At 47.4% G+C, this 26,729-nt stretch overlaps 1 protein-coding gene across 4 annotated transcripts; it reads right to left on the bottom strand.

The window, feature by feature from the left end:
* Positions 1-131: 131 nt before the first annotated feature.
* On the bottom strand, positions 132-24,490 carry LOC121063963 (cystine/glutamate transporter-like). 4 transcript variants are annotated; one of them, XM_040544992.1, is made up of 14 exons: positions 24,379-24,490; positions 18,846-18,955; positions 15,669-18,135; positions 13,655-13,781; positions 12,793-12,908; positions 12,348-12,473; positions 8,897-8,996; positions 8,765-8,809; positions 8,442-8,565; positions 8,042-8,145; positions 6,149-6,245; positions 5,360-5,509; positions 2,383-2,557; positions 132-1,495 (listed from the first exon to the last, which is right to left on the bottom strand). In XM_040544992.1, the coding sequence occupies exons 3-14, from the start codon at positions 15,862-15,864 to the stop codon at positions 1,431-1,433; spliced, it is 1,425 nt and encodes a 474-aa protein (XP_040400926.1). In that variant the 5' UTR covers positions 15,865-18,135; positions 18,846-18,955; positions 24,379-24,490; the 3' UTR covers positions 132-1,430. The 4 variants fall into 4 exon arrangements, 3 of the variants coding, with proteins under 3 accessions (XP_040400926.1, XP_040400928.1, XP_040400929.1); XM_040544994.1 differs by lacking the exon at positions 24,379-24,490 and having other exon boundaries at positions 15,669-15,939; positions 18,031-18,135; positions 18,846-19,059; XR_005816246.1 differs by lacking the exon at positions 24,379-24,490 and having other exon boundaries at positions 5,360-5,447; positions 18,846-19,059.
* Positions 24,491-26,729: the final 2,239 nt, after the last annotated feature.

Consider the following 26,729-nt stretch of genomic DNA (forward strand, 5'->3'; position numbering starts at 1 on the left):
AGCAGCTTGTAAATTAATTCGTGGGGCAGGGGGAGGATGAACCTTGCAACTATGCTATTGCTCTCACAGCTCGATTTAGCACAAGAACAGAAGCGGTCTTAACAAGAATAATAATTCTCAATTGCTTAAAAAAAAAAAAGTCCTAATTATTTATTTCCAAATCTTGATAGTGCATTTTACCAGTTTTGGTAGATTACATTGGTTTTGTAAATGCTACTTAGTTTTCTAAGTACATAAATGCTCAATACAAAAGGTTAAAAATGCTTCACATTCTGCTCTTCCTCTCTTCAGGGGCCATCAGACGAAGCCCTGTATGCTACTTCCAATCTTTTAGGAAAAGATTAACTATTTCCAATCACTTAAGTGTTAATTGCTCTTTTATCTGGACATAACTTTGCAACATTAATAATGTAATCCAAAATAACCCAACAACAGAAACATTTCTGATGACAATGGTTCATGTGAGCATTTATGTATCGATTCAACAAGTCATTTGACTGTAGATTTAAAGTTAAAGCTCAGACATGAAGTCTTGAATGTCTTCTTACAGCACCAAAAGATGTGCTTACGAAGGAATCTGCCCAAGACTCAGTGATCTTGTCCTCCTGCAGGAGAATTGTATTTCACTGGAGTTGGGCCAAAATCTCAATTTTCAACTTCACTAGTAGTACCGGGTGAGGAATCAGAATTTATTCTGTCCTATTCTTGTAGGTATTTAGATTTTTTTTTTTACTGTGTCAGTACATTTTGAAACATCATTTCAGAAAAATAAAATTCAAAATTGAAACATTATTGTATAAGCAAAATAAACTTATTTTCCTTATACAATTATCAAAGCAAAACATTCTAACTTTCCTTTGTTAATGATTTGCTCTTCCTGGTGAATGAAGTTTTAGCCTCCCACCTCCTACTTTCCAGTTCATCTACCTTATTTTTAATTTGCTCTCCTTGTCCATTTCCCTTTATAAAGCTTCTCCACATCACCATTTCCCTTGATTGCTACAAAGCTTCAGTTTGAAACCTGTGTTTGGCTTCCATGTGGCTGGGCTCTTCAGTAGTTCTGCAGTAGGATCTCTTCCACTATTTGCCAAGTTAGGTAAATAAAAATAGTATATATTTTGCTGAGGACTGGGCTGCGCCGGGCCGCAAAATTAGGATCTTCGTTTCAAAGACACTTTGCAGGCAAAGAAAGCTCATTTCAAAGAACTAGATTGTTCTGTTAAAAAAGGAAAGGGCAGAAGCAGATGTGACAGGCTCATCCAGATCCTGACTGGCAAGCTTACGACTGCTTGCAGCAACGTTTTGGCTCAGGCTCATCCTCACTTGCACTGATTAAAAGAATAAGAGCGTGGCCTGCTTTTTGTAGGATCAAAGGTATCAAAAATGGAGTAAGTAGATTTCATTTTCTCCTGTAAGTTATGATGGTTTCCTCAGTACGTCTTGATTTCTTGTTGAACTACTTCCAGCAGTAACTGCAGCTTCTGTGTAACATAATCTGAAGGGAGGAAAAACAAAGAAAGTTTAATCTGAAGGATATCTTAAACTGGGGATGAAAATCAGAGCAACACTGATTGCTGGAGCATTTTATATTAGCAGATCACTGTATCTGTTTTCTTTCTTACTATACTTTTTTTTTTTCCTGTTCACTGGTTACCAGTACACCTCAGCACAACACCAAATCCAAAGAAATCAAGATTCACAATTGAAGTTATAAACTAAAATCAAAACTGGGCTCTTGTTTCAGAGTAAGTCATTGTACTTGTGCCACCAGGGCTACACCCAAGCTAAATCTATGCCATACGTGGGATGGGGAGATGTCTTTCATTTACACACCCACATCTGTGCCCAAATCTGTACTGTTAGACAAGCTGCCCCATCACCAAAGAGCCTGCAGGCTGCATCATCTTTTCCTATCAGTCCTCTCCCCAGCCTTTCAGCAAATATGCTTGTGCATGGGGTTACAGTGCCTGGCTCTCACCCTCTCCATACTCACTTTTGATCTTTTTGCTCAGTTTCAGCCAAATTTGACAGAGGTGCTGATCACACAGATATGATAAAGATATGATAGCAAAAGTGATCCTCTTGGTTCCCCCTGTTGGTAGACCTCAGCCCTGTCTTTTCTAAAATAATATGTTAAGCTGGTTTATCAGTGCATTCACGAGCCAGGCCAGCCCCACACAGCATAGCCTGCCCCTTCTCTTTGGCTGTGGAGGCTGCATCCCAGAAAAGTCAGGGAAGGGGTGTCAGGGTTTGTGACTGAGGTTCCACGAGGTCTGTTGGTCACGGAGTGATTTGTGTTAGAGATGAGCACTGGCGGCAAACCAACATCCCTACCCCGAGCATGCTTGGGTCCAGGATGCTGAAACCCAAGTGCATACTTACAAAGCAGGCTACGGCAGCGGTTTGACATTTGCCTGTGGATTACGAGGTAGTAGACTGGAAAGCCACTTAACACCATGGTGCATCCGATGCTAATGTTTACGGGGTCTGAGTAGAAAGACATTGCCACTGCGAAGAGGCAGATGATGGTAAAAGAGACAGGAATGAAGAGCGGGACCTGGGGAAAGAACACAGAGGATGCTCAGGCAAAACCGATCAGCTTTCATACAAGCCAGCACGCACTGTATTCTCTTTTCCATTTTAAAGAAGATGAGAAAAGTCACATATCTGTCCTGTGCACTATTTCTGTACAACCAGTTGTGAGCGAGTAGGATGCATAGAGGAAAAGTTTACTTGTATCACCCTGGGAGCCCAGTGTGCCCTGAGAGGTGCACACCTCCTCTACATGCATTGATATAAACCTCACCTCATGTGCACTGATATAAACCTCACCTCATTCGCAACAAGACACTGAGCCGGGGAGAAGTCAACCAGACCTCACTGCTCTGTGAATATACAGCACATGTGCATGTCCACACACGCCTCAAGCTTGCCACCTGTGGCAACTGCTAGTGGAAAATCTGAAGCCATGAGTAGAAGCCCTTAGAAACAAGCCGTTCTTTGGCCATAACACTTGTGACTCATTTTGAGCTGCCTCCAGCTCGCCTGAGACCTATAGTGACTGAAACAGGATAAACCAGACACTCAACCCCATAGCACTTGCATCAAGAACATGATTTTCAATGACACCCTGATGAAAGACCAAAGTAGCTCTCAGCACGTCAGCCTCACCTTGTTGGGTGAGCCAACTTATCTGTGTTATTTGGAGAGTTATTTGGAAGACCGTAATAAATAAGCTGTGAAACACTCCCTTAGTCCCTAGATCCAACCAAGCCAAGTTACTCCTTGCCATAGCTGATAAAGGAGCTGCTGATCTCACCTAGGGTGAGGATCACATTTTGGATGCTGACCATGCCGAGCTGAGAGAGATCAGTTGCTCTAGCAATGGCAGCCATCCAGCCACCAAACTTGCGTGCTCCTGCTGCCTTTCCAGCCGGAACATCCCTTGCCAGTGTCTCCTACGTGCGTACATTCACACTGCACATCTGTGTGAGAGGTGCATGAGGGGGCTGCTCGCTCCTCTTCCTGGTGTTTTCTTACCATTTTTAACTGAAAATGCTGTGGGGGAAAATTACCAGCACAGCCACTCACATTTTTTATTATTTGTTCTCTGTAAGCAGGCTGGCGTCAGAAGAAGAAATATTTCTGACCACTGGAGAGCAGCACATGTACACATCACATTCACTCAGTCCTTCGCTGTTGCAGATGACTGTATTTTGGGTTTGAAGTGGGCATAAAATCTGGGGAGAGGGAGGAAGAGACAACCAAACTGCCAGCATTTCCCTCACTCGTTCAATCTGTTCTTAGGAAGCACTAAAAACCTAAACCTCTATCTAAAACAAAACAGGGCAAACTCCCACAAACTGAAAATATCACCAGTGCTATCAACTAATAAGCTTCTCCCAAGCAGGCTGGTTGGCTGGTTTAAAAGAAAAAATTAAAGCTCATTAAAAAATCTGGTTCTGGGTGAGTGCATGAGCACAGCCAGCCAACAAGCTGGGAAGCTTCAAGGTCTCTGCTAAACACACTGTCTCCAGTAAAGACCAAGAAGAAAAATTACCCCAAACTTCGCATCAGGCCTCGCTTGGCTTGGGGAGGAGCCCTGGGACTGGTGGAAAGCGTTTCTTTCCCCTGAGTTTTTTGCTGATCAGCTGCCCAGTGCCTGTGGCCTTGGAGGTCTCCTCCACAGGAACTGGCTGGAGACACCATGCAGGCGCGACCGGAGAGGGGAACAAATTGTGCACAAGATGAGCACAGCCCCGGCCAAATGTAGATGATCCAGCAGTGGGAGAGGTGTCCCAAGCACAACAGGGGCTGCGAAAGCCACGCCAGCTTCTCCCACCGACACGGGACCGGCTGCTTCCCACGAGCAAGACCCCAGCAGCCACCAGAGGTGCCCAGATGGAGGCCAGAGAAAGGCACAAGGGGACAAGCTGCCCCTTGAGGAGCAGGGAATTGAATCTCCTTCACCTCCTCACTTCCCTCTACCCATTTTTAATGCCTCTTGATGGTTATGTCCACGGGTCCAGTGCATCCCAAATGTGCTGGAGCTGTACATGTGCACACATCTGGACGTGGCATGCATCAGGCAGCTCCTCAAACCCCACCAGGCACCTGTGTGCTTAGCACAATCTGCATCCCACAGCGGTCACATATGGCTGTAGGCTCACTGAGCCCCCCCCGTCTCCCCAAGACAGGAGGGCAGGTCCTTCTCTAGGTGCCACGCCATCCATTGGCTGCTGTTAGCTAACAGCTGAAGGAAATGTTTTGTGTTATACACGCACACACTGTGCACATCCTCAGGGTCTGTAATGGCACGGAGTTGTGCTCAAGCTGCTTTACGCTACATGGTATTTTTGTGCCGGGAGTCCATTCCCTGTAAGTCAGGTCTGCTCCCAGGACTCCTCCGGCAATTCCCTTTTCCCCCAAGCCTGACAGCTTTCTGCTTCTCAGCCAGGGCAGAGACCTACCTACCACTGAAATCACATCCAGGAAGGGTCCCCCTTGCAGCTCAGGAGAGGTGAGCATGGGAACTGCCCATCTACCAGCTCCCAGCCCAATACCTTGTCCCCTGGAGCAGGCTACCACCCCCTTTGGCTGCATCTGATGACACCACGTAGAACTGTTTTTACAGGATTTACCAAATCTGGCCATTTGGGCATATCAGCCAACCTCAGCAGCTCCCTACATGCCTTACTGAGCAATAGGGATTGAGGCCCTCAGAGCCTAAAGGCAATCACAGCCATGCAATGCTCTAATTCTTAGCAAAGGATACAGAGATGGAGAAAAGAAAAAAGAAAGAAAAAAAAAAAAGATTGGCACATGTGTCTCTGGCTGTCAGATACACGCCATGTGTTACCTTGAACGGGCTCTGCAGCTCTGGGTGACGGCAGCGATGGACAATGAGCCCGAGGGTGGCTAATCCTATGAAGAGCCATCGGGAAAAGCTGAAGAAGTTCATTAGATGGTAGATATCTCCGATACACACCATGGTAGTAACCAAAGGGAACTGAGCATTGTGAAGATGAAATACAGTCGTTAACGCCTTACTGCAGTCCTCAGACTGGAAAAGGTAATATGGATCATCTTCTCCAGCCCCCCTGCAACCACAGGCAACTACTTCACAGCCCCAACATTTCTGAGGTCACCAAACGTGTTACAAAACCCTGTCACAGACTGAAGACTCCCATCAAAAGTCCCAAATACAAAACTGCAATATGCTACAGAAAGGAACAATGGAGATCTACAGCAACCCAAACCTGAGAGCCTCTCCATAAATACTCATTTCCTGGATTTCCACTGAACCTGGGAATTTCAGTTTTCCAAATAGCCAAAGCCTGGGGGAGACGATAGGAAACACCAAGCAGTAACTGTGGCAGATGGTGGGGACAATACTTGGAAAGAACACATTTGAGGCAGTAAGGCAGGGACTTTGGGGCAACAGGGTTCAGATCCCACTACCCGCACAAGGGGACGTAATAATTTACAGCCATTTCCAGTGTTCCACTTTCTTCATTTTTTGGAAGCTCATTTAGTGTCTTGATACCCTTTAAAGCTCCTCAGCTTCTCCAGGTTTGCAGATTGCCAGACCAAACAAGAAAGCCAAGACTGCGAGAGGAGGGCATGTCAGACAGGCAGATCCCCTTACCATTAACATGACAGCGGGAAGGGGAGTATGTCTTCGAATGTGGATCATGGAGAAGAGAGGAGGCCACTGCCCTTCCCTGGAAGCCACAAACAGTGTCCTAGAAAAAGACAGGGAGCCCTATGCATCAGCACCCCACAGTCACGCTAGAAATGAAGAGATCAATAGCTGGACTGACCAAAAGCCACAATGCACCCCACCCACATGTCTGCTATTAAAGGCCACAGTTCTGCACTTAGATTCACTTTTTAGAGGATTTAGAAAAAAAAAAAAAAAGATCTCCAAAGATTAATTCTGCATCGTTGTCCAAGCACCAATTAGCTCAGCACAGAGCCCACTGCTGGTACTGTCCCCACGGGTGGCCCATTAGCAGAGACCTTTGGGCAAGTCCAGAGCGACCATGAACGAGGTCAGGCTGGAAACAGAAACAAAACAGTAGGAAGCAGAGGGGTCACAAACCTCTGGTCTTTGTAAGAGAGGCTGGTGAGTTCATGAAAGGCGACTGTCAGCCTTGGTGCCCACCCCAACAGGAGACTGGGCTTAAGACCCAGGAGGGCCTGACAGGCCAGGAATAAAACATATATGCATAGATATAGATAGATATATAAACTATATAGAGGTATAAATGCAGTGCAAGCTCCTTAAAGAAGAGAGGGTTTTCAAGCCTCTGGCCAGTTGTTAGACAATATAGTTTATCATCCTCCAGGGAGGCCAGCTACACACAGGGCCAGCTACAAAACAACAGTGAAGAGCTTCTTGCCTCCATCCCTCCTTTAAACCATGAAAGGGCAATTAGGGAGAAGGCACTGCATCCAGTTTTATAAACTTAATATCCACAAACTATGCCAGAGCATCAGCTGGGCTGGAACAGAGCCCAAAGCAGCTGGGACATGAGTATATAACTGTTTTTATTGCTGTCTCTGTGGTTTTGCTGGGGTGTGGCTGGCCAGCAGCCAGGGAGGCCCCATCACTGTTTATATGGCCTTTCTGCAGTCATTATGTTAATGATGCCAGGAAGGGGGAGAGAAGGGTGACAGGGACATGAAGAACCTCCAGGGACTTCCCGTCCTCCAAGAAAATTGCTATCTAGAGGAGTTAAGTGGGGGGATTCTCCCCACCGTATTCAACACAGGACTTGAAGGTAGTGGATCGAATAACTCATTAGCTCCTGTGCTGTGAAAGATCCCTTTCATATCAACTGATTTTTCCTTTTGCAACCAGAGCTGTGAAATGGAGCTGGCCCCAGAGAGTTTGCTCAGCTCCCCAGGGACAGGACAACACACTTCTCCATGAACTCTGCCCTCCTCTCCAGTTTCAAGGCTCCCACAAGGACCCTCAGTGTAGTAGCCAGTGGAGCTGGCAAGATGGTTTTTTCATGGAACAAAATTGAGCCTTGACTATTGCTTAGGGAGTGGCCTGGCCATGATAACTTTTCAGTGAACTCGAAGCAAAGTCCCCCAGGGAGCACTTGCTTTTGGCCAGAGAACTCTTTTGGCCAGAGTTTGGTCCCTCCTCACAGTGGAGGGACCCTGTGCCCTGCAGCAAAGCAGCTGGGTGAAGCCCGCAAAAGATGGCTCCATTTCACTGAGCAGCTGCCAGTGTCAACAAAGCTCATAGTTCCCCAGAAACATTGACGTTTCACTTTAAAATGAGAGGATGGGGGGAGAGGCAAAAAAATCTTGTTTTTATGACCAGCCAGACCTGGCCAGAAAAAGGAAGCGGAGACCCTTAGACAGCCAACAGTGTCCTGTAATTTACATACTGGGAGTCAAAGGCCTTGATTTTCCCACAAGAGTGCCTAAAATGCCATCAAGAGGATGGACAGGTGCACAGGTTACTGGTGCTTCCCTCTGAGTCAATAAGCCAAAAAAAAAAGTAACATCTCAGAGATCTGACCTTGAAAACGTGAGGATTCCTCCATTCATGGTTCCAAAGCAGGACAGCGCGACAAGGACCGGGACCACTGAGATAAGGCTTCTGCAGGCCCGCTGCACAAAACTCTGGGGGAAGAGCAAGCATGACTGTAGGAACACATGGTGATCTCTGGATGACATCAGATTCAAGAGAAGGAGTAAAATATAACTCATAAATCTTGCCTTTTCTACTGTCATCTGCAGGTTCTTTTTCATTATCATTTAGGAAAGACTAGAAGTTACTGTTGTCCAATAATACAGAGAAATAACAAAGCAAAAAGGCATGTTATTAGGAAAACCATCTCCTAGACCCTTGCCATAACCACCCCCTCAGCAGAAGCTGACCACACTAAAGAAAGATATCAGTAGGGGTGACGACTCACCACAGCCACAGCCGGAGAAGCCAGAACATCTTGTGTTCCCAGGACAGTGTAATAGGAGACATTGGTGAGCATATACCCCACAATGACGGTGATCACAGACACAATGACAGCCAAGGGGATGTTTCTACAAGAAAGAGGAAGAGAGGCACACAATGAACAAGCCATTCCCCCTTTGTTTTTCATCACATTACTACAGATTGCAGCTGGCGCTGGTTAGGTGAGCCCAAAGACTTATTTCTTCCCATGCTGTTTGCCAGCATTAGGGGAAGCAGTGGTACCCTGGAGGCTGGCACACTAGAGCCACCTGCTTCTCCCAGCCTTACCGTTCAGGTCTGACCAACTCCTCACGCACAAAGCTGGTCTGAAACCTGCACAGTGGGGAGACACAAGGAGAGAGGTCGAGCCAGGTGTCAACGCAACGCACCACCCACCAGGTGCCCTCCTGTCACACCTACCAGCCTGAGTAGGCGAACATGCCTGCGTAAAAAGCCAAGGGCAGCTTGTCTGGGACCAGCGACTGCTTGTCAAAAGCATCCTGGAAGTTTTCGGTGTGGCCTACAGAAGAGATAAACAACAGATACAGAGCAGGGAAACGTCAGGGATGGACTTAGACCGGCGTACGCTTCGTTGTGTTAAAAACTGGCTGGACAGCCGGGCCCAAAGAGTTGTGGTGAATGGAGTCAAATCCAGTTGGAGGCTGGTCACTAGTGGAGTCCCCCAGGGCTCAGTACTGGGGCCAGTCCTCTTCAATATCTTTATCGATGATCTGGATGAGGGGATTGAGTGCACCCTCAGTAAGTTCGCAGATGACACCAAGTTAGGCGTGAGTGTTGATCTGCTCAAGGGTAGGAAGGCTCTGCAGGAGGATCTGGATAGGCTGGACCGATGGGCTGATGTCAACTGTATGAAGTTCAACAAGGCCAAGTGCCGGGTCCTGCACCTGGGGCACAACAGCCCCAAGCAGCGCTACAGGCTGGGAGATGAGTGGTTGGAAAGCTGCCTGGCAGAGAAGGACCTGGGAGTACTGGTTGATAGTCGGCTGAATATGAGCCAGCAGTGTGCTCAGGTGGCCAAGAAGGCCAACAGCATCCTGGCTTGCATAAGAAGCAGCGTGGCCAGCAGGTCTAGGGAAGTGATTGTCCCCCTGTACTCGGCTCTGGTGAGGCCGCACCTCGAGTACTGTGTTCAGTTTTGGGCCCCTCGCTACAAGAAGGACATGGAGGCGCTCGAGAGAGTCCGGAGAAGGGCAACGAGGCTGGTGAGGGGTCTGGAGAACAAGTCTTACGAGGAGTGGCTGAGGGAGCTGGGGTTGTTCAGCCTGGAGAAGAGGAGGCTCAGGGGCGACCTTATCGCTCTCTACAGGTACCTTAAAGGAGGCTGTAGCGAGGTGGGGGTTGGTCTATTCTCCCACGTGCCTGGTGATAGGACGAGGGGGAATGGGCTAAAGTTGCTCCAGGGGAGGTTTAGGTTGGATATTAGGAGGAACTTTTTTACTGAAAGGGTTGTTAGGCATTGGACTGGGCTGCCCAGGGAAGTGGTTGAGTCACCATCCCTGGAGGTCTTTAAAAGATGTTTAGATGTAGTCCTTAGTGATATGGTTTAGTGGAGGACTTGTTAGTGTTAGGTCAGAGGTTGGACTGGGTGATCTTGAAGGTCTCTTCCAACCTAGACGATTCTGTGATTCTGTGACTTCTTTCCCATGGGCTAACATCCTGTCCAAACCTGGAAGAAGCAGCTGTGACTTCCCTGGAGCCGGGCATTTGGATTTGTTTCATTGCTTTAATTTGTGGTGCTGTGCTGACATGCAAGCTGCATACACAGTGACAGAATAAATCTATCTCCTGACCAGCTACCAGAGAAATTTCAGGAAGGGCAACGGCAACGTCTGTTTCTCCCTCAGATAGTGCCTGCTGTGGAAATGGGAGATCGTGGGGACAAGAAGTTCTCCCGTCCTTTTTTTCAGCCTCAAAGCGATTGCCCAGGTTGAATCCCTCCTCCCCATCCCACCAGCAGCTGGACGCTCGCTCTTTTTTGATGTGGCGCAGCCAGCAAGGCAGCAAATCCAGCTCTCGCCGTGCTCCCCCCGGCCCTGCCACCAGCTTGCTGACCCCGGCCCCACGCTGCGCAGAGCATGGGAACCAGGGGGGGAGGCAGTCGGCGTGGGAACAGCCCTGCGGGAGGGGAGCTGGGGACACAGGGGGCAAAGCAAACGCAATAATAAAAACTAGAGGCAGCTCGGATAAACACCCTGTTTTACCAGCTCCCCCCAGTTTTCCTAAAAGCGCTTTGCTTGAAATGAACCTGGGCCAGCACTGAGAAGCAGAAGAGAAATGGTCGTTTTTACAAAGCCATCCTTGTTCAAAAAAAATGAAAAAATATCAAAGTCGGGATATAGGTTATGAGGTATATTTTATATCAAACTCAAAAAAAAAAAACACCAAAAACACAAGGAAAGGCAAGGAAAAACACCTAACGGCCTCTCATTTGAAGGAAGAAGACAGTCAAAAGCAGTTATATTTCTAACATTTTGAAATCCAAGTGCCAAAAAGTTTGGATTCCACATCTATATTCAGTTTTCCATATCAAAGCGTCTTTTCATATCAAAGTGCAAAGCTCATGCAGTTGTGTCTCTCCAGGAAAAGGATGAAATGACACAGAGCACATGGAGAAAATCAGGCCACATCCACAGAGGTGCCTCTGTGAGGAGCTCTGAGATGACACTTGGACATCCAGGTGTGAAAAGCTAGCCCAGAAAGTCTCTTTAAGAAACCTGAGTCAAGGGGAATGCAGTGGCAGAGGAAAGGACAAGAGTGTGACTAAAGAAAACAGAGAAAGGCTGGGGAGTGAGGCTAACCAGTTTAAAAACAAGCACAAAAACTAAGTCAAAAAGAAAATGGACTCAAAAAAAAAGCTAAACTAGAAAATGGAAGTGGACCTATTGGGGTAGTCTTTTTATATTCTAAAATGACTGCCGATAAGTGATGTGACAGAAGAAGAATTTACGGTCTGCAATACATTCATGAGTGATTTAGAGTCCCCCACGAGTCACATTAAACACAACCTGACATACTGGGGTCTCTCCACGGATTCTCTCTCCAGATGTCACCGGCACTTACCCTTCCTGCTGGAGGACGGGTGCCAAGGCTCCAGATTGTCATTTGAAGGCATTCCTAACAATAATGGCTCAGGATTTCTAGCTGCAGGGCAGTCCTTCATTTCAGAAGTGTTGCCCGCCTGAGGGTTTTTGCACGTTCAAAGGAGCCAGCTCCAAACATCAGAAAGAAACACAAATGTTGAGCCTACTGCCTCTGTTGTTCCCTCTGCAGAGGAAGGAAATAGTGTGAAGCCATAGCGGACTTTATCCCTTGACTGTGAATGCCAGGGGCTTTTCTACTGACTGAGGCTTGGATTAAAGCCAATAAACCTGTATCAATCCCAGAAGATACCACTGGTAGGGTTTTTGTTATATTTTTTTCCTCTGCACGTGAGCATGAAATCCTGCATGAGTCCATTGTAAGCGTACCGCCTTACTGCCCATCTCCATTAGGAGGTAAAAAGCATCAGTTGAAGCCACAGGATGGTTAGAGATGCAGTTACCGGGGGGCTGGTAGCCCCTTACACAGCTGTGACAGGCTCAGGTCACCAAGGGATGCTGTCACTTGTCCGTGCTATCCCTTGCATTTATGCTGCTTTCGAAAGGTTTGGAGCCACACTGACAACGGGCTGGCTGTAGGAAGGAAGGCATCAGCAGAGGTGGGTGCCTACATCACCCTGGGTGAGTTCATCTCCAAAAAAAACCTTTGGAGAAAGCAGAGCTGAGCCGGGAGCATCAGCTCCAGCGAGGTGACACAGCTTGAAGCCAACAGCCCCTCTCCCTCGAGCACCCTCCATCGGCCATGCACCTACCCTGGGCCAGCAGCATCATCCCTGGCACGATGATGAGCACGAGCGCCAGCAGCTTGACGATGGAGAGGGCTGTCTGCAACCGGGCGCTCCAGGAGACGCTCCAGGAGTTGAGGGTGAGGACCGCGTCTGGAGAGGAGACCACACCGCTGCAGCCCGTGCTCGACACACGCAGGGGAAGAAAATAAATAAATACAGGAATGCTCCCTGCCCGGGGGATGCTCAAGGGGGATGCCCCTCAAGACCTTGGGCTCCAGCTAGACAACAGGGATGCCATTGCTCCTTCTTGGCAAACACTGCGGCCCCAGAGCAGCTCCTTGGAGCAGGAAGCTTCAAGTGGCCAAGGAGGTAGCACAGGACCCCAGTCCCAAAAGATAAAGCCCTGTAAGCACCCCGGGTCCTGGGCAGAGAGGCCCCGAGACTGGCAGTGGCATGAAGGTGTACTTACAGTACCCCAGGAGAGAGACGAGCTTCACGGCAGGAACAGGGGCTGCACAGGGGGCAAAAAAAGGCTCCAGCAGGTAGCGCCCGAATGCCAGCGAAACCACGGCGCTGTTGGCAGGCCTGGCGAGGGGAAACAAGCACAGCATCAAACTCTGGTCCACGGACAGCCAAAAAATACCACGAGGGAAAGCCGTGCACAGCTGGGGAGGGTGGGAAGCTTCCCACCCAGCCTAATCCTGCTCCACAACGTAGATCCCATAGAGTCTTTTTCATAGGTTTTCTCAGCAAATGGGTTAAAAAGCACATGCTGCAAAAAGGTTAATTCTTAGCTTGAACGCAAAAGTTGAGATTAATCATACAGAGCAAAGCTGTGTAGTTCATGTGTCCTACTTCATCCCAACATACATGGAGGACAGGCTGTTGGAAGGGGAGGATTTTCCTTTTTCAGGTGGAAAGAAAAGTCATTTACAATTTTCTAAGTTATTATTTAACTCAGGGCTAAGCCAGAAAGTGTTTTTTTTCCCCACAGAAGAATGTGAGAAGTTTCACAATAGAATGAGAGGATCTGAAATGAACCTGGCATCCACTCCCTGTCACCAAAAATATATCACAGTTCTTGGATGATAACAGAGCTGCCAGGGGAGAGGAGAGATATTCCTCAAGTACAGATCACACTGAACACATGTAACTGTTTACTCATTCTGTCTTCTTCCTTTTATTACTGAAAGTCTTTAAAAGTTTTTCAGATTTTTTTCCTTTTTCCATTACAAACTGCTTAGGCTGTTGCCTGGAACCATAAATTAAATAAATATTTTCTTAAATAAATCAGAACATCCAGCAAAGGGCAAACAGACAAAATCTCTTACCTGATAGCAAAAAACTCAGCCCACAGAAATAAGAAACTTGGTAGAGGCCCTAATGTCTCCAAAATGTAGATATAATGTCCTCCAGACTTGGTGATCCTTGTTCCAAGCTCTGCATAACACAAGGCACCTGGAAAAGTTCAGGTATAAATGAACTGAGTAAATCATCCCTTGGATACTCTTTTCTGTATGACTTCCAGGGATTGAAGGAGCCTGTTTAAAAGAAGTGGTGAACTAGAGGAAGAAAAGGGGATTTTAGCAGAACCACTCTTTTTCCTTATTCTAGTGTGTTTAGAAGAAAGTTCACTCTTTTGTCAGAAGGAAGGAAATTTTGTTGCCTGGTTAATGATACAACTTGTCCAGGGAAGCTGTGTGGAAGAAACACTGCACTAAACTAAGAGAGACATCCTTTGACAAACATCTTGGAGGTTCGCGTTCCCTCATCTCCCCTCTCAGCTTGGTGTAACGGTGCTCACAGGGTGGCTGCAGCACTCAACTGACCGCCAGTGGCTGCCCTGACCATTTCAATCACATTTCTGATCACGGACCACGTTCCTGTGTCCTTATCTTGCACCTTCACATCTTCATTTGAAGACCCCAGAGAGAGGACCTGGAAGGATATGTCTGAGAAGGGAGACCTGCTGCCGATGGAAAGCATGGCCCTGATGCTGCAGAGCAAGGTGAGCCTGAGGAGACAGCTTTAAAACTTCCAGGCAAATGGAGAGAAACCTTTACACCTCCACCTGTGCCTCCTACTCCTGCGGAGATCATTCAGGTCACACCACTGGTGAGGGCCCCAGTTTTTCCTGTCATTCCGCCGGTGAACTTATGCTGAATCCCTGTCCAAAGTCTTGGATACAGGCAGAGCCCTCCTCTCATTTATCCCAGTGGGTTTCTTTACACGCTTAAAGCTTGTGTTTAAGGTGCTTTGCTGAAGTCAGGCTACAGAGCTCATACACGTCACACTTTATGGAAAAAAAAAAAAAAAGCATAAAAGAAAGCATAAAAGAAAGCAGGCCATTTAAGTATCCAAAAAAAATGCATCAGAAAAATGATCACAGGAGGTCATCAAGCTGACAAAAGGGAAGAGAAAACCAACAGATTCAACTACAAAATGCAACAACTCAACAAAGAGGCAGCCGAGCCAGAAGAGGCTACAGAAGACTGCCACAGAGAGCAGCTGCCACTGCTGAGACTGCCACACCTTCCCAGCGCTGAGGCTGGGCTATGTGGCCAGCACATGCCTTATCGCTTATCACTCTGCTCAGTTAAAAGAGACTCTTTGCTCACATTATGCTTTAAGATTTTCCTTAGGCAAAGTATATCACTCCCCAAACAGCCACGCAGAAGCTGCATCCCACATGTAGGGTAAAGCAGCCTATGCTCAGCAGCACAACGTGAAATACTGGTAGGCATATGCAAAGAGCAAGAATCACGATTGTTGCCAGATTAACAACTGAACATCCCAATTTCTAAATGTCACAGTGCCAAGGTGTTTTATCCACATGGAGTATTTCTCCTTTCTTGTTTTTCTTTTTTTTTTTTTTCCCTCAAGTTGTAAAAGTGGAAGAACTTTAAAGTCACTCGCTGAAAATAAGCTTCAGATTTCTGCCCAGAGCTGAGAGATCTTGCACTTCTAACAGCAACTTTAAAGCATTTCTGAGAAGAAGGTGCTTGTATACAGTTAATGAAGGAAACTGAAAGCCATGGCTTTTACCCATGGTAACTGTAAGAACTGCATTATTTCAGAAGAACCAGAATGAAAGGCAGCAGGAACTGATCCGCTCCATCTCCTCGCTCCGAGAAGAACCAGGCATATCCGGACCCCTTCTGACAGGGGCCCACCAGCTCTGGCAAAGGCCCCTGTGACCCCCAGGCTTGCTAAGCATTTGTTTCTGCTACATTTAGAATGGGGAATTTTAGGTCTATTCCGCTCCCAGCTATTTATAATACAATTTTGCTGGCTCCCCTCACCTCCCAGGTGCTTAAGCAAAGGCTTACCCAACTCCGCACTCACCAAACATTGAAAGGAGCCCGCAGGCAAACCAGACCACCAGGGAGAAGCCCACAGTGCCCGAGTTTTTCAGCACTCCTTTCGGGGAGATAAAGATGCCGCTGCCAACCATGCTGCCGATGAGAAGCGAGAAAGCCCTCAGCAAAGTTATCTTTTTCCTCAGAAAGACAGCCTCCTCTTTTTTCTTGTCTTTCCCCATGGCTGCTTTTCTAATCCCAGGGGAAGCTCATGCATTTAGGAGTTATGGTGCCTCTCAGCTGTCCTCAAGGCTCACCTGTAAGACAAGGAAAGAGTTAGGGATTTGGGCGTCTTCTTTTTTGGACAAGATTTTTTGCAGCAACCTGTCAAGATCTGTTGATTCCTCCTCAGCCACTGGATATAACCAGCAGACAAACCACAGTTGCATATAATACACTCAGCATCATCTCACACCACCACAGCTCCTGAGAGGGACTGGCAGCTTTTTCTCCCACTTCTGCCAAGGAGCACAGAGCATTACAGGTTGCATGCCACACTTTAGGACATGATTTCCAAATGCAACTTTGATGCCCGAAGAGAGGTTTGCAGCCCTCGTTGGAATTTGCCAGGTTAGGAGTTAATTTATTGGGAACTAATTTGGGTGAACATCGATATCGGCACATCAGCAGAAAAACACATTTCACATTGCACACCTAATAATCAAGACCTTGAGGGTCAATTTTATTTATTTATTTATTTATTTTTGGAGGAGCAAAGAGCCCTGTTAGCTTAAAACATTTGTGTATTTCAGCCTGTTAGCTTAAAACATTTGTGTATTTCAGCTATTTTAATTTCCCATCCATTCTTGAACAAACCCCAGTTACAGCCTTAACGTGAAGGCTTCACTTTATCAGTGTTCCTTAATATAACACCAAGCCTTTTCACTATCAGATCACTGAAGAGCCAAGAATAAATATTGCTGTCTATTCTAAGCTAGAGGACTGTCACTGATATCAGAAATGCTGTTTCTACTATCAATCCAAATCCCTTCTCAGTAAGAACAGCAAGGGTGAGGAGTTTTTCCAAGAAAAGAGAGAACTTCAGGCACTCCAGGGATCTCAGAAGCTGACCTCGATCCAGCCCTTGTGCTGCAGCAACCTCCTACTTCATCACCGCAGCTCTCGTTCCCCATTACTCAGTGGCCCTTCCCTGCAAGGACGGGCAGCGTTACAAGCTGCATTTCCAGTCAGTAAAAGACAAGACACAGAGGCTACAGGCTGTGCTCAGGGTCAATTTGAGGCAAGGAATCAGCCTCCAGCTTCTCTTGGCTCTGGACTGGTGCCCTCAGCAAGAAACTCTCCTTTCACTTAGGTAGGTAAGGCAAATTCACATCAGTTAGCACAGTCTAATTTGCTGTAACAAATATGTTTGTAGTTAACCTAACAGCCAGGTGGACATTTTACAATGCTAATTAACCCTGCTAAAGCAGACAAGATGGGTCTGGAGTCATCTGGGTCCTGTCCTCACCTGCCACACATCACCTCCAACACACACTGCATCAGTGGTTTTTGCATTACTCTAATGCTGTACATCACGGGTTTAGCAAATACTTGCCCCAACCCCGTGACTGTGTACTATTGCAGAGCGACACTGTACATGAGAACTGCATTTTCTAGATTACTTACATTTTTTAATAATTGTATTGGTGCCTTTGTGAGCGGGCAGTAGCACATCTAAGAAGCCAGAAGTTATTTTCCTGATGGGCTGTATTTTCTGTCCACAGATTCAAGTGCCCCCACACCTCTGCAGGGACGTTTCCCATTACCACTCACCCACGATACCACACTGTGCAGCCTTAGCATAACGGAGGGCTTCTGTCCCATCTCCCCAGTTATTTCCCGTCCAGGAAGGAGCAGGGTTATCGCTTTCTCCACACACATATGAGCAGCACATGTACAAAGCCCTCTCCTTCCACCAGCTTTAGCTGCCTTCTCTGAGATCGCGCCAAGCCTGCACAAGCATCTTCTCAATCAAGCCAGCCAAGCCTGGTTATTAAACCCCTAATAATGAGTCCCGGAGGGCTCCTAGGGCTGGGCTAGGCCACACCAGCATCGCCTGGTACCGCAGCCCCGCTCCCCAGAGCCTCACAGGGCTGCTGGAGGCAGGGGCTGGGAGAGACCCCAGCAGCCTCCTGAGCCCTCAGCTGCAGCAACCTCACTCTAATTAATCAGCACATGTGAAACACTGCTATTGTCTGGCATTTCTCAGCAGAAAGGAGAAATACAGAGCATTCATTTGTAAGGGTGATGCACAGACAGCTCCCCGAACTAAAACCAGCATGAAGAGAGGTGTTTTGTGCGCAGATATGTCTAAAACGCTACTGTGAGAAAATTAAAAGGGCACTTATCTGTTTGGCTGGGTTTTAAACCAAGCAGGTGCATTTGAAATCCATCAGCCTCCCATTTCTTGCTGGGATCCCCAGGCAGCAAAAGGCTGTGTCTCCTCACGGGCTCTGAAATTCCACAAAGAAGTGGGGGGGGGAGAATTAAAAAAAGAGAGAGAGAAAGAGAGATCAAGTCAAATTTGCACACCAGGTTAATGATCCAAAGTAAATACCAAACTCCATACTTCTGTCCACATGCCTCTTTTTTTTTTTATATATAAACTATTGCCATGCAAGAGTATTTGGAGATAAAACAGTCCAGCACAGTAAATTTCAGAAAGGTGAAATCTATCAGGATTTGTTCCAGAAGCTGTTGAAGGAGTGGAAGGAAAAATAATTAAAAAAAAAAAAAAAAAAAAAAAGGAATAATAAGAAAAAAAAGAGTAACAGAAAGCTGTTGAATAGCACTTCAGAGACACCTAGCAGAGAGCACCGCCTGGAGAGCCCGTTCCTGCCTGCTCTGCTTTCTAGCTAAATTCCGGCACAAGGCACATTAAAATGCAGAGATGTTAATCCTTGTGGCAGTGCCTAAGAATATTCACAATGTGCTTAGCACGAAGTAAATGCACAAAGCTGCTTTTTGTTCACCCTTTGACTTAAACTACAGGCTCAAATCCTTCTCGTGCAAAATGCAATACCTTCACTTGAGCTCACCAACCAGCAAGACTGGAGAAAAACAAACCCATTTCACAACTTTTCACACCTGCTGGTCCTTTACTCAGTTGTTCTTTGTTTTTACTGATTTCTTTTTTTTTTTTTTTCCAAGCCATTAATCTTACCTTGCAGACACTGCAGCATGGATGGAGATGAAGGAGACAGACATAAAGGGGAAATCGTATTTGTTATTTGTGGTGGTGTCTAGAGGCCCCAGCCGGGAGACGGACCCATCCTCCTGAGCACACAGAGAGAGTAGATGTTACTCTGCTGCAAAGTTATCCATATAAACAAGCAAGTTAGACAGAGCAGAGGAGGGAGAAAGCATCATTCCCAGTCGGGGAGCTGAGACCTAGAGCAAGTAATGACCTCCCTCCTATCATGCAGGAAGTGGGTGGCATCCCTGGGAAACAGTTCATACCTCCAAAGTCCCAGTTCAATGACTTACCAAAAAAAAAAAAACCCTCAGCTACCAGGGAATACTCCTAACTATTTACAGCTGTATTTTCTTTGTGTGGGCCTCAATCAATACAATACAGCCAAGAACAGGTTAACCCCTTCCTTTTCATACGGAAAAGATTTAGGCATCAAACTGTTCTCTGCAGTCACACTACTTTTTTTTTTCATGCCAAAAAATGTCACACCAATTCAATGTCCACTACAAGGCACAGGATCTAACTAAATAAAATCAGCAGTGAATGGGAGCTTTTTTATTCATGCATGAAAGTAGCATAAATAAGCTTTAATGAGACTGGTGGTGGTCTGTTCTGGGAACTCGATCAGAAAATCTATTTAGGAGACCTGAAAGATGTTTGTTTATAGACTATAATGAACACAAGAAACAGGCTAAAAAGACAAGATGTGCAGCTCGACTTCTTTTCAGCTTTCTACAGCTGTTTTACTGCCCTGGATAAGAAACCCAAAGGGACAGTAGCTAATAAATCAGGCTCAGGCTTGCAGCCTGAGATGTAGTAATAAATCCAAAGTGATTGCTGTAGGTGTAAGCATAAAGATTGTTTCCAGTGGGTCCTCTTTTTAGAGAGTTTCACGAATTTAGTCTTGTGAGCTGTCTATGAAAAGACTTAAATGTCCTAACACTTTTTTTTTCTTAATGAAAATACTTTAAGCCTTGAGAGGAAAACAGTTCTTGGCCTGGGTGACACTTGCCCCCTTTTCATTTTATTTAGGCATTTCCAGCTGTAGTTTGGACAAGAGTAAAAATTTCTAGAAAACAGAGTGATGAATGTGATGTGTCTGACATCCTGATAATGTGGTGATGATCTTTTAATTGAGAATCTAAAAGCGTTGAATCCACACTTCCATTCTTTAGCTAGAAATTGGACTAAACTGCATCTGGTTTTCAAGAAGGAAAATTCCTCTCGGTTTTAGAACTCCTTCCTACTTGAATTTTTAACCTATTCCAATTTTAAAATTCTTTATTACAACCAGTCTGCCAAAGCATCCATTGCAAGTGCATATATTTTAATAATAGTAGCCCTGATTTATTTTCACAAAATGTACAGACCGTATGATGTCATCTCACTTTTCTAAGTATCTGTAATTTTTTCATTCAACTGCCTTAGAAAACACAATTCTGTGCATCAGAACTCATTTTCCATGAAAGCCGTGCAGGAAAATTGGCTCTTTCATGAACCTTTCTTCCTTTCATGTCACCTGTGATATGTGCAAAACACAAATACAGGACTGACACAAACCTGATTAAAATGCTCAGCACCAGCTTCCACAGCACCAGCTAGTAAAGGCTATCAGAAAGGTACTCCAGCGTCCCTGTGACATGAACTAATGCAATTCCCCTTACAAATAGGAGAAGCAAATAGCCCAGGCACTTGCCTCCCTGCCCATCTTCCCCAAAGGACCAGCACCGAGATGACCAGGTGCTAGGGCACACAAATCCTAGGAAAAAAGCCGTTTCACATGGAAACTGTCTAGCATAGTAAGACGCTTCCTGAGGCCAACATTTTGGCTCAATAATCTCTCTTGTGGGGCACAGCGTAGGGAACGGTCCTTAGAGCTTTGTTCTTTTGCAGACAGCACTCCAAGTAGCAAGCTGTTTTCACTCTCCAGATGAGACGTCCTCCCTGGAACAAGACAATTTGTCCTATTTGAAACTGTTTTCTTAGCTGCGTAAGACAGAACACAAACAAAAATAAATCTAAACATTTCTAGCAGAGGAGATCCAACAGAGAAGTCTAACACTGTTGCAAAGTACAGCCAAATTTTCCAAAAATGAGAATTCCTTTTAACCACTCCAAATCAAAAAACAACACTGAAATAAAACAACATCCCCTCCCCCCCCCCCCCCCCCCCCCCCCCCCCCAGTGAGTTGTTGCACTACATCAATGTTGTGGTCTGAGGCCTACTCTGCCTCTGACAGGGAGCTGGGCAATGCTAGCACCCAACAGCCCAAGCTCTTGCGGGAGAAATTCCTCCATGAACCAGGTCTTTGCTTTACCTCTCACTCTGGCTGGGAGCTATGAAAGCTCTTGGTTGCTAGCCGCTGCCTGGTCATTTACCAGAAAGAATTTTAGCAGCTTCAGGCTGTTCCCTCGGGAGGTGGGTCCCCATATCAGGGTGTAGGCACAGTGCTCTGCCTCCCAGCCCTGGAGGTGTCAGCCTGTGGAGCAGCTATGGTGGAGGAAATGGTCAAGGCCAATCTTCCCACCAGTGCTATGACAACACACCATCATCCAGAGCCACACCACACATCTGCTTTTGAGCGGCAAACCGGTCCCAAAGCCTTCCTAGAATTGTTCCACAAGAACAAGACGCATTTTCTGAATGGGGGGGAGGTGCCAAAATGGCCCCACTCATCGCCATCTGTCCTCACAAAGAGGGCATTTCCCACAAGTGCAAACTGATTTAACCAGCTATGGAGACAGCTCTCTCCAGGAGAGATTTTTTTTTTTTTTTTTGGAGCAGAGGAAACCTTCAACTGCTGCTGCTATGTTGCACGTTTTTGGATGGTGGGCCCCTTCTGACAGAGGTTCCTGATCTACCCCCACTTCAGCCATCTGGAACTGAATCCTTCCAGAGCTGACTGTAATAAAATGCCTCTTTCCACATTGCCTCATATATTACCCCAGGTCCCTCCTTAATCTCACTGAAATGCTGCTGATTGATCACCCCAGGCCTCCCGCTCCCCTAAGGCTCCACCACAGTGCCTGGCTTTCTTCCTTCTCTTCCCGCCTGAAGGGAATTGAAAAGAAAATTTAAACATTAAAAAGAAAAAAAACAACAGCCTTCACACCTGCATTAGCCACTCACTCTCGATTGCTCCTCACTCTCCGTGTAGCTGTCTAATTCATGGTTAATCTTCAGCGTGCTGGGCTAACTCCCCCACCGCAGTACCTGACGCGCAGACAGCACAGGCCCTGCCTCAAGCATAGCTCAGGGTAGGGAGGGGGACTCTCTTCTTTTGGCCTCTCTGCTCAGCTGTTACTCATTTATTAAAATATAAGCCAAATATACAATTATGCTGGAGGGAACACATTTCCTTGTTAACCCTTTCTGGATTTCATCCAACATTTCGCAAGCTGCGGAGATTTATATTTTACTGTGCAGACTTTCAGATTAATCGCTCGCCCTTCCCTGTGCCTCTGATGGAGGAAAGGGGGACAAGGAGGGTTTCTTCAACCACAACCACTACCTCATCCCCTGTGAGACAATACAGGAATGCACGGCCAGAGTTTCTGACAGCCCATCCCAGGTAACAGGGAGAAGAGCCCTGTAAAAAGCAAGCAAAGCCTCTGGCCAGGAGGAAAACCTTATTCCAATTCTGCACCTACAGAGCTTGCTACAGGATGGTATTTTGCACTGTTGTCACAGGGACAAGCGTGCTGCCTCTGCCAGCTTTCCCACAGCCCGAGGGATGGAACCAAAAAGTACCCAAAAACCCAACTCGCATGTATTTCCAGGTAACGTACAAGCCACCCCCCATTTTCACTTGTATTCAGTAAGTGAGAATCAGATTCTGGGAAGGAGCACGTCAATAAAACCAGATCAACATGCTCACTGGGAAGGTTAAGTCAACATCAGGCCATGTTTATTCAATTTTAAAGTAAGTACAGTCACAAAAGTGTCGACTGTAACAGACCTCTGGGTGCCCATGAGAAGCAGGGCTGCTTCCAGCACTGCTTCAGATCGGCCATGGCCTTGTCTAGCTGAGTCTTAAACTGACCAAGGATGGAGAGTCACTGAGTGCCCTGCTCCAGTGCTGCACCACCCCGCTGGGAAGAAGCCTCTCCCAGTATCCTCCCTGAACCTCCCAAACCACGGCTGTCACCCACATCTGCCACTACGGACACCTGCAGCAGTTAAACCTCACATTTTCCAGCACAGATATGCTTACACCTGACTTTGACACTGCTCCTTGCCATCCCTGTCCAAAAACCGGGGCTCCACCAGCCCCAGAGACTCACTTCTCCGCTTCAGGTTTCCCTGAAGCCACTGGACTCAGCACAGCTGTGGGCGTGATGGCTGAAGCACTGATAGCTACAGCTAGGAGACAGACACCCTGTGGATGTTCCCCCCCAACGTGGAGGCTCCAGCACAGGCAGCCCATCTCTGGTACTCCCTCTGCCCATGTTCTGCCCCATGTCCCCTCCACATCACCAAACAAGCTCCACATCCAAACAAGCTCCTGCCTTGGAAACTCTATTTTTAGAGTTGGTTGTTTGATTTGTGGTTTTTGCCCCCTCCTTTTTCCATCCTGGACTTTGAGCCTCTCTATGATCTCTGCTGGTCAGCAGGATTGCATCAGGCATGGCAGGTAGCGTTAGCAGGAATAGAAGGAAATGCAAACAGCACTTCACACAGCATGCCGGCAGCTGGCAGGACGTGCAGCCGGCAGAGGTTACAGCCCCCAGTCAGGCTGAATAAAGACCTGCTGGAGGGGCAGGAGCTCCAGCTGCAATTACCCGTGTTGCAGCAGAGGTCACCGCATCTCCTGCTTCAGGGGCAGGTCTGAGCACAGAAGAGAGCCTCAGGAGGACATTTCCTTCACACACAGAGTTGAGCAGGGGGGCCAGGGCAGCCCAGCAAGGCTCTAACGCCTGCTTTTCAAAGGAAAAAATGCCATGTGCATTTTCCCCTGTCACTGTGGCTCACTATAGATGTAGCTTATGAGTGGAGACAGGAGGAGAGGCCCTTCCATTGCAGGACTGGGTCATAGCCACGTGTGTCTCTGGGATCTGGGGTTCCTATGGCCATCACTAAGGAGTCACCACCCTGAACGTGAAGACCTGAAGTCAGCTCCTCTCCTGGGTGCCTTTAAACAGCCCTGAGCAGAATACCCCCAGCCAATCCCCTGGCACCCAGCTCCTTCAGCACCCAGTCTGTTCAGGAAGATGCTTATCACCAACTGACAAAACGCTTGCTCTGGGCATTTTGTTTCAGCTCCACAAAGCAGCAATGTTAACCCCAGAGCAAAAAGCTCAGAGCAGAGCAGGGTGGGCACAGACACCACAAACTCAGGCCACCGGGGAGGACATTGGGAACGGGCATGGGGGTGCTTGCTGAGCAGGCACTGGGAATTCAGACTTCTGCAGGCTCCTCTCCCCAGCAGACTGACCACAAAGGACAAGGAGAACACGGAGACTACCGCTCACCAGGGAGAGGCAGGAAGAGGAGGGTGTTTACCTGTGGCAGATCACTGCTCTGGCACTCTCAGCAGTGCTGGCAGGCTTGCAGGATCCTCCCTGCAGAGCAAGTGGTGTGTGAGAGGTGTCCTGCATGAGCGAAAGCGTTGCAAAATTTGGGGCCTCTGCATGCACTCCACACTGATGCAGCTGCTCAAGTGTACTTATGAAAAATATCAGCAATTGAATTGTGAAAGCATTGCAAAACAGCTAAGTACAAAGAAAATAAACTGGCATGCTGTGATTGATGCAAGCACGTAACGGTCTCCACATGTCAGTGGAGCCAGCGTGATCTGCACCAGCTGAGGGGCTGCATCTAGAAACACAAAAACACTTCCAAAAGGAGCAGGAGCACAGCCGGGGCCAAGCCCTGTCACAGTGCTGGTGAGCCCCGTGGGCCTCCCCTGCTATGCAAGGATGGGTTTTGAGGGATGCGAGGCCTCTAGACACAGTTTGTGTGGCAAGCACAATTCTGCGCTTGCCAAAGCTTGGGGTTAAGGCGTGCTGAGCCAGGATGATTTACTCAGGTGTCAGGAATGCTCCTCGGACCTGGTCAGAACCAGACATCTAGGCCACCAAGGCCTCTTGCTTTCCAGCAGCGGTGACACCGGCCATCCTGCACCTGGCCCCGCTTACAGCTGGCCCGGCCCATCTGTGCTCATGAGCCCCAGAGGGGCGCTGGGGCACAAAAGGGGGAGGCGATGGTCAGCAGGCCAAGGCTGCCAAACAGCTGCCCACTCCTTTCCTGGTGTCCAGAAGAGCCTGGCATGAAGAGCTGGGAAAAGATTTCCATTCCAGATGCATCACACAACGCGTTTCAGCCAGCCCCAGACCGATGTGCCATGCCTCGCGTGGCTGTGGGGACACGCAACGTGCACCCAGCCCTTGCTGCTCTTCCATAAAGCACGTTCAGAAAGAAGAGGCAGGGTACCCTGCCTCCCACAAGGACAGCTGGTGTTCCTCCATAGCCACTGTGTCAGGAGCTCCAGGTATGTAGTTCCCATCCACAAGGCCTGCAGATGACAGCGTGGAGTATTGCAGGGTAGGGCCCCCGGGAGCGGGGATGTTGCTGCCAGCCATGGGGATGGGTGTCCGGCCAGTGCTGAGTTGTTCTTGCAAAACTCTTCCAGGGAAGGAGAGCGGGGAAAGGCAGCAAGCCGCAAATCCTCACATCTAGCCCTCATTTCCCTGTATTACAGTAGGCAAATAATAGTTCAGGGTCAATAGCATCAGCCTGTTTCCTAGAACTGAAACAACCAGAGCCATTGACCAGGTTGCCAAGCTGGGGACCCGGAGATGCAGAGGTCCCCGCTCTGCAGTCAGCTTCTTTTGTTGTCTGCAGCACCGTGTTACTTCATGGCACCGAGCAATAACAGCACGTCTCTCCTGGACTGTGGTTTGGGGAGTAAAAGTGTAATAAAGACGGAGCAAAACCAGCCATGTGCTTGAGTTTCTCACCAAAAGTCTCAGCAGAAGTACTCAGGAATAAGCAGGCAGTGGGTTACACACCCCTCATGCCTGCCAGAGTACAGCTCCCACACTGGGCTTAAACAGGAGAAGCCTCAAAGAAGCCAGATTGTGGTTGGTTTGCTTTCCTTCATAGGGTATAAAGAGATTTCAATTTTCAGAGTTGTCAGACTGATGCTTGCCTTTAGTACTAATGTCTTCAAAACAAGAGCACAAAGAGAAACTCAGCATAACTGGCAGCTCTGCATGCACAGTGCACCTGATGGTCCATGCCAAAATTATCAGCATGACATTTTCTTCCTTTATACAGAAAAATCTCTGTGACCTACCCCATTTTCCTTTATTCATCTCAAGGATTGGCACCAGTTGGTATCCACACTCATTTACAGCTACACAGGTCCAGGCTTAGAGATCAAGACCCAACACTTCACACCAGTGCCGTACTAGTGAGAGCTGATAGCTACCAGACAGATCTGGGGCATCTTCAGCAGCAAATGACTCCAAATCAAGAAGCCTCTGTAGAAGACATGCTGTAGGCTCACACAGTAGGTACAGGGGGCTACCTAACAGCATTTTACAGCGTTACTCAAAACATCAGGCTAGGCACAATCTTCCTTCTGACATGAAAAAGTTCAAGCCCCTGCCACATGGAATTGTTACAGACAGGTTTTGTGTACCACAGTGCTTGCAAAAAGCTTGAATATGCTTACATACTTCTTCGTTGCACAGCTGTTCAGGTATTACCACCATTTTTGGGGAACCGTCATATTTAATCCTTGTGTTTTCCTCTGCTATGAAAGATTTCATCATGCTTTGGGCTGGCATTCACTGACTCTTTACAAGCCACCCTCTGGCCTTTTATTTCAGGACACCTGCTTACAGAGG

Source organism: Cygnus olor, chromosome 1 (genome assembly GCF_009769625.2).
Source record: "Cygnus olor isolate bCygOlo1 chromosome 1, bCygOlo1.pri.v2, whole genome shotgun sequence".
In the NCBI taxonomy this organism is placed as follows: domain Eukaryota; kingdom Metazoa; phylum Chordata; class Aves; order Anseriformes; family Anatidae; genus Cygnus; species Cygnus olor.